At 34.4% G+C, this 7819-nt stretch overlaps 1 protein-coding gene across 1 annotated transcript; it reads right to left on the bottom strand.

The window, feature by feature from the left end:
• Nucleotides 1–6886: 6886 nt before the first annotated feature.
• On the bottom strand, nucleotides 6887–7819 carry LOC144376736 (olfactory receptor 5M10-like). The gene has a single exon (XM_078045011.1). It carries the CDS (start codon nucleotides 7817–7819, stop codon nucleotides 6887–6889), a length of 933 nt encoding a protein of 310 aa, XP_077901137.1.

Below are 7819 nucleotides of genomic sequence, written 5' to 3'. Positions count from 1 at the left end.
TTTCCTCTCCCTTGGAAGCTCAAGTGACACAGAAAGTGAGTGTATTTCAAATTCTGCATCTGTTCCACTCATATCATCATCATCACTCTCTGATTAATTAAATCACCTGTGGGACTACTTTCTGCTCTCATCAAATTCTTCAGAATTTCTACAGGTTGATTTTTCTCTACATGTCTGTGTTTTCTTTCTTTCACCCTATATTGCAAAGATAAACACACATTCAATGTTTTTCTGTTGTTGTTTTTTCTCATACATAGATATAAATTCATACTTACACTTAAAACTACTTACAACATTTATACCTGTATTTAGTGGTCTCTACACTTGTTTTTTTTCAAGTTTTCTGAAAATAATCTAAATGCAAGAAAATTAGAAATGAATTTCTGCCCAATATTTCCCATGTTCCAATGCATAAATAAGGGAGGTTTTATTTCCAGGGCCCCAAAACTAAAATGGCCTATTATTCTGTATACACTACAAAGGATGAACAATCAGTACACATTTTCATTTCAGATCAATAGTTTGTTGGCTAATCTTTGTTCACAAAGCAATGAAGTTGTGGAATGGATCTCTTAATACATAACAAAAATGATACAGAATCATCACTGTTTCTTTTTTCTTTCATATTTATCCACACATTTATTTATGTTCAACCAACACTTCATTGTTTTTCTCCCCCCAACCCCAGGATATGAGATTACATTGCACATCCTCACTGAGCACACATTGCTCAGTGGAAGAAAAGGGGAGTAAATATGTAAACCAAAGTATAAACTCTACTATCAGATGAAAGTTAACTACAGGAGAATAGATCACAGGGGGATTCTTTAACATGTCCAGCAGAAATTTCAGGGAAAGAGGCCCCTGAACTGCATATAACCAATGCAATTATCTGGAAAGTGTAGACATTTTTTGTTTCCCATTATTGATATCACTAATGCATTCATTAAAATAGGTACACATAAAGCACAGATGTTTCAATGTGTCTTAAATTTTTACCTTGATACACTCTCTAGTTTTTCTGAAAATATAATATTACCATAAAAATCATATCCCACCTTATTGTGCCAACAGGCCATTTTTTACTAGGCTCCCACAAATATATCAGAAGAGACTACATAGAACAATAGATTCTTCAGAGTCAAAGAAAGGTCATTCAAAACAATGAAATGAGAATTGATAAAAATATTTTTCTCCATCAGTGCAATACCAATCTGCACACAAAACATAAAATGTATTTTGTTTAACAAATGAGAAAGTCACCTACCTGCCAATATCAACTCACCATACTTTGAATGAGCATGATAAGAGGATTTATAAGATATTTCTTTGGTAAATTCCCTTGAGTTTTAAACTATAATAATTAAAATATATTTGAGCCTCAAGGGCATAAACATAATTGATGTTTTGAGCAGCTGAATTTTCCTTTGAGGTTCACATCCTGGACTAACATGAATATACACAGCTTGATATGTGAATGCAGGAGATCTATAGCTTAGGTAGAGAAATAAGCCAGCATGCTCAGTAAATTAGAAGAAGGAAAATAAGGTAATTTTGTATGTTTCACATATTAATGGCCAAATATTTCCCATGGGAAGTATGCTGTGTTCCTCTCTAAACACTGAGATGAAGCCATCTAATGAGACTAAGGACAAGAAGGTGTGGCAGGTGGACCTTTCAGGGCAGGAGATCACGGACTGAGCAGAAGAGTGCTGTCATCAGCAGCAGTGGAAGTTCTGGTCAGGGCTGAGGGCTGAGGTGGAGCTTATGGATTTCCACTGGAACTAACCTGACCTATTGAGTTAATGACATCAGCATGCTAAGAATCATAATCATTTGTGAGAAACTGGATAACACATACAGTTAATGATTCACAAAGCTGGTGATTTAAGAGGAAATTTGGAAATAGCACAGAGAGTAGCTGGAGAGTATTGGGCAATGCATTTGGTAGAGGAGAAGAAAGCTCCAGGTCCTTTCATTAGTCCATCGTTTCCAGTGCACAGATGTTGCCATGTTCATCAGATGTTATCCAGTCAAATGACTCAAAGTCTCAAACTTCAGTCTTGCCAAGACAGAAGAGGCATTCCTACTTTAATTTCCAAATAATGATTATTGCTGGGAGAAGTCAGTCAAAAATGTAAATCTTCATGTCAACATCAAAATATAGATTTCTATTACTCTCTTGAAATTTGAAGCTTGAGCATTTGTTGTATGTTTTTTTTCTCAAATGGATGGGGAAAACATTTTTTATCTCAATTTTATTTTATTCTTATTTCTTTATTACAACACTAAACACTCAAAGCTTAAGTATTTGTATATGATTAAAGGTCTTATAGGAGTGCTAAGTTGATATACCTAATATCCTGAACCCTTAATACAGACCTTCCCGTATCTGGAAATCTGTGTGACAAATTTCCATTATGAATAAAATTTTTCTTGAGGTTTAAATGTCTGTATTTCCTGATATTGTTAATGTGTAGCATTGTAATAAATTATAAGGATTGCCAAAAAATTTTTCTAATGGGAAATAAGAGTGGTTAAATAGTAACTAAATGGGTAATTAGCAAAACTGCACTAATTGGTTATTTCAAATCTAGACCCATAGATTTTATTAGGCATCACAGGATCAGAGGTTCACACTAACAATACAGTGTTAACTCACTTGTAAAGCAAAGAACAGGGTTACAGGATATAGATTTTTTCCCCTTAGTTTCATGATAATACCACAAAGTTTTACGCATTCCATTTTTTTTTCCTCCTTGGAAGTCTTCAGAGATTCTGTTTAAATTATACTTAAAGGTTTTACTTTCAATGTGAAGTCAATTTACTTCACTAGACTTCCCAATGATGTGTCTGTTTGGGTTACCTAATAACTTTAGCTTTACAGTTTCACCATAATCAGGTATCTGTGTATAGCCTCCTGGTCCTGTGGGTCTTATGAATGTTTACTATGTTTTTGTGATGATTCAATTGGTTATTTTTTATTGAATTGTTATAGCAGGAGTCTTAGTTCAACAGTGCTATTATAACAAAGAACCAGACACTAGGTGATTTATAAATAATAAATTTTATTTCTCATTTTTTGGAAGGTGAAAATTCCAAGATCAAGATACAGGCAAGTTTAATGTCTATTGCGGACCCAGTCTCTTCTTCTAGAATGACTCCTTCACTTTTGACATAGGAGGCAGAAGGGCTAAAAGTGTCTAGCTCTTTCCTTCTGGTCATTCTATAAGGTTATAGAACTCTCATGGGCTAATCACCTCCTCAGTGCCTCACTGTCAGCAGTGATATACAACCCCAGAAGTCAGCTGCTTATGACTAAATAGGGTCAGATGTATAATCTCAGTCACTGAGATCTCATGGATTATTTTGCATATAAGATCTTCCATTTACTTCCTAGATCATCAGTATTGAGACTCTCTGAACTACTCTTACCTGAAAGTGAAGTGTTTTACAACCTAATTCTTGAATAATGTAAATCCTTCCCTTTATGACATTAGGTAGCTTAGTTTCCTTTTGTGAAAGTTGAGTATCTTCTCCAAGGAAACCTATATCTTTTATTTCAGATATTTTTTTTTTCTCACCAGGTTGGTAGAACTAGTATGTTTATTTTAAATTTAAAATCGTATTTATTTTATTATTGCAACAACAAGTGTAATATTTTACATCTTTTAGACCTTGCAATTGGTTTCATCGTTTTCCTTTAATCAAACAGATGGCCTTTCTTAATGGACGTATCCACTCTTGATTTGAACTTTCCTTTTCATACATGATTTATATCATTTTCTTTTAATTGTGCTAATAATTATTAGTTATGTAATTTCAGGGGTCCTGTATCACTGAACTACATCCCAAGATATTTTTAAAATTTTCTATTTTGAAAAACCATCTTTCTAAGTTTTAGAGACTGGCCTTTAACTTGTAATGCCCCTGTGTCAACCTCCTGAGTTGTTAGAAATACAGATGTTTCCCACCACACCTGGATAATTTTATATATAAATTGTTGCCAGTGGTTGAATTTTATAAACTACTTAAACATAACAGTTTCCATAATATGCATGGAAATTTGCCCTTGTTATTGAACGACTAAATTATGGCACATGTTCTTTACAGCTTGCTTAAAACTGTTAGACATTAGTTTTTTCCTAAGTGCATAATCTAACAATGTTGCTACAGCACATTTTAGTAAACCACTACTTTTCATATCTAGGCAGTATTTTTCCCTTTAAGAAAGTGTTTGCAAATACAAGTCTTTGCGTATGAACCGTTACTATATTGAGGTATATTTTGACAATTTAATTGCTACACTCATTCCTTGTGGGATGTCCTGATGTGTAAAATTACTAATGGCAAGTGAATATCAAAGTTTTACCATGACTTCCATAACAATAACAGGTTCATATCCATTTTTTGTGTGAATATACTGTTATGAAATCCACACATCAGGTACCACTTATTGAAACTGTATAAGATCAGAGACTTTTTTGTAATTATTTCAATATTCCAAATGATTTAAAATTCTAAGCAATACACCAATTTGTTCTATGTTTGAACTGAGTCAGTTTAGGAGTACATGTGTTCATGCAATTTCTTGAGGGATATACATGTTGGCCAAGGATTAGATTCTGCAGTTAAAGATGTTTCTTAAAAAAAGAAATCTTGGGCTGGGGATGTGGCTCAAGAGGTAGCACGCTTGTCTGGCATGTGCGGGGCGCTGGGTTCGATCCTCAGCTCCACATAAAAATACAATAAAGATGTATCCACCAAAAAACTAAAAATAAATATTAAAATTTTTTTCTCTCTCTATCTCTTAAAAAAAAAGAAATCTTTTGACACTCTGAATTGAATAAAAGCAAATGTTGGTGTAAAAAATATTAATAAATACATACATTAATATCCCAAGGTACTTGTCCACTCATTTGAAGATCAATACTATCTCCCTGTCTTTCTGGCAAAAAAAAAAAAAAAAGAAAGAAAGAAATTAAAAATTTAACTGCTCTACAATCCTTCATCACTCACACATTCTCTCAGTTGCCTCCATTCAAACATTTCCCTGGGATTCAAAGGACTTTGGCAAAGCACTAATAGAAAATTTTCCAGATTTTTCACAAAATTTACTTGCATACATTTTACATGTATATCCACATTTGTATTTTATATATAATTTCTATGCTGAAGCATTACAGGAATAATATTTGGATTAATGGTATTAGAATGCCACAAGAATCTAGTTTGCATTTTTCTAAGAAAAAAATTGAAAAATATTGATAATTAGGTAATTACTTACCATGAATAAAGACATATTAAAAATTTGTAAAATGTAGTCAGAAGAATTGAAGAAATAGGATAGAAATAAATTGACTTATTGTAAAATAAGAAAACATCATAAATCTGTAGGAAACAAAGGATTACTTGATAAATAGTAGGAAGAAATTGATGTTGCAACCCTCATTGTTATATGAAATGTTACAAGATATTAAAAAATTATTTCTATCATAATTTAAGAAATTTCTATATAATATGATGATAGATGTAAACAACCCAATATAAGTGCTGTTTTATTAGATTTTAGATGGAGGAAATATTGAAAAAAAATTGAGAATATTTTTTTCAAATAAACATATAATTTATTTTAATAATTATTACAAATAATAGGAAAGATAATATTAAAGTATTATACTTTATTTATTCAATATATATTTCAATTTTTCTTGTGCTCATACTGATTTTTTTCCCTAGAATTCCAATTGAGACAAAAAGTATAAAGTAATCTTTACTGACACTTACTAATATTGATTAAATATAAAATAAAATCCTTAAGTTCAAATCTATCTACTCATAAGTACAAATTATTAGGAGTATCCTGGAAGCTTATAGAGGTGTTAGTTAAAAATAATTAATGCAAAATATTGAAATACCAAATGTCTAAGGGAATTTAATGAAGAAGACTGTATATTTTACTACAGAAACATCTCAGTGGTTAATTATGTATGAATTAGGGCAAATGAAGAATGTGTTAACATCCTCTGGTATTTCTTTTTCATGAGAAATTTTGATAAGAAATTAGAGTTTATCTAGCAAATAATGAATAACAGACAGGTTCATGAAGCAAAGTGAAGATGAGACTTCCTCTCCAGAAAAACATGCACATATGTATTCTGATGTATCATTTTTCAGGATATGGTCAGGTGTAAGGAAGTCTATGCAGACATACAATTGGATCCTAATAATTTAGGTCTCGTTCAGACTTAGAGGACTGAAAAATTATCTTTGATTTCCATTGATGCTTCAGTGAAACCAAACACTTGAGAACTCAGAAGATGGAGCGGACACTATATATACTGAGGACAATAAATACTATATATACTGAGGAGTATAGTCAGTATTTTTAAAATCGACAAATAGCTTTAGGGGATTTATATATGGGAAAAGATTACAGAAATTTTAAACCCATAGAAGAACCATATATATATATATAAACATTCTGCAAGGCTCTTTCAGTGATTAAACAGATACTAGAATAAAGATAATGTGCTGGACATGAGGCCATTGAACAGCTATGAAAGTCTTGGTGTATCCTTGAGGACCATATTTGTCAAAGATGAATTCTCTTGTTTACACTAAGGTAAGGTAGTATAAAATATACCTCCATGGAAACAAAGGCATAAAAGTTATTATGCACAATCATTGACAACTAACCAGAGCACATTTAGAGCTTCTCTGCTAAAGGACATATTTTGCAATTTCAACATTATATAAAAATGATCATGAAAGTGATATATTTTTTTGAAGAAATCAAGAAAAGTGGCCACTGAGAGTTCATGTTCAGGATTCACATTCTCATCAGAGACACTTAGTCATAAAAACAAGCCTAAAGTGCCATTTTCTAAAAGAAATTTCCCTTCATCAGACCTCTCATGGCGCGAATGACATCCTTGTTCCTGAGGCTATAGATCAGCGGGTTCAGCATGGGGCTCAAGAAAGTATAGAAAACTGCAATGACTTTGGACTGCTCTATGGACTTCTCTGAGGGGGGCCTTAAGTACATGCAGAAAAGTGTCCCATAAAATATGGTGACTGTCGTCAGGTGGGAGCCACAAGTGGAGAAGGCTTTGCGCCTGCCTTCAGCAGAACGGATCCTCAGGATGGCTGCAACAATGAAGAGGTAGGACAGGAGAATGACTGAGAGAGAGCTGGAGAGAGTGAAGCCAGCCACCACAAACATGGCCATCTTCTTGACGTGGGTGTCAGAGCAGGCCAGCAGGAGCAGGGGAGGATCTGCACAGTAGAAGTGATTGATCTCCAGGGAGCCACAGAAGGACAGGTGGAAAGTCAGCAGGGCCTGAGACAGCCCATGGAGGGAGCCAGACACATAAGGGAAGGTGACCAGGGAGATGCAGACTTTCCTGGACATCCTGGAGCTGTAATGCAGAGGGCTGCAGATGGCCACATAGCGGTCCAGGGCCATGGAAGCAAGGAGGTAAAACTCAGTGATCACCAGCGCAATGAAGAGGAGACACTGAGTGAAGCACCCAGCATAGGAAATGGTCTTGTCCTCTGAGAGGAAATCATACAGCATGTTGGGAGTGATGTTGGAGGAATAGCAGATGTCTACAAAGGAGAGGTGGCCAAGGAAGAAGTACATGGGAGTGTGCAGGTGGGGACTGGTGCTGATTAGCACAATCATACACAGGTTTCCTGCCAGTGTGAGTAGGTAGACCACCAGAAACACCCCAAACAGGAGCTTCTCCAGCACTGGGTCATCTGTCAGTCCCAAAAGAATGAATGCCATCCCCACAGTGTGGTTTGAGGAGGACAT

This window comes from Ictidomys tridecemlineatus, chromosome 4 (genome assembly GCF_052094955.1).
Source record: "Ictidomys tridecemlineatus isolate mIctTri1 chromosome 4, mIctTri1.hap1, whole genome shotgun sequence".
NCBI classification, from domain to species: domain Eukaryota; kingdom Metazoa; phylum Chordata; class Mammalia; order Rodentia; family Sciuridae; genus Ictidomys; species Ictidomys tridecemlineatus.
The sequence above is the reverse complement of the archived record's forward strand: the minus strand, read 5'-3'. Positions and strand labels throughout refer to the sequence as shown.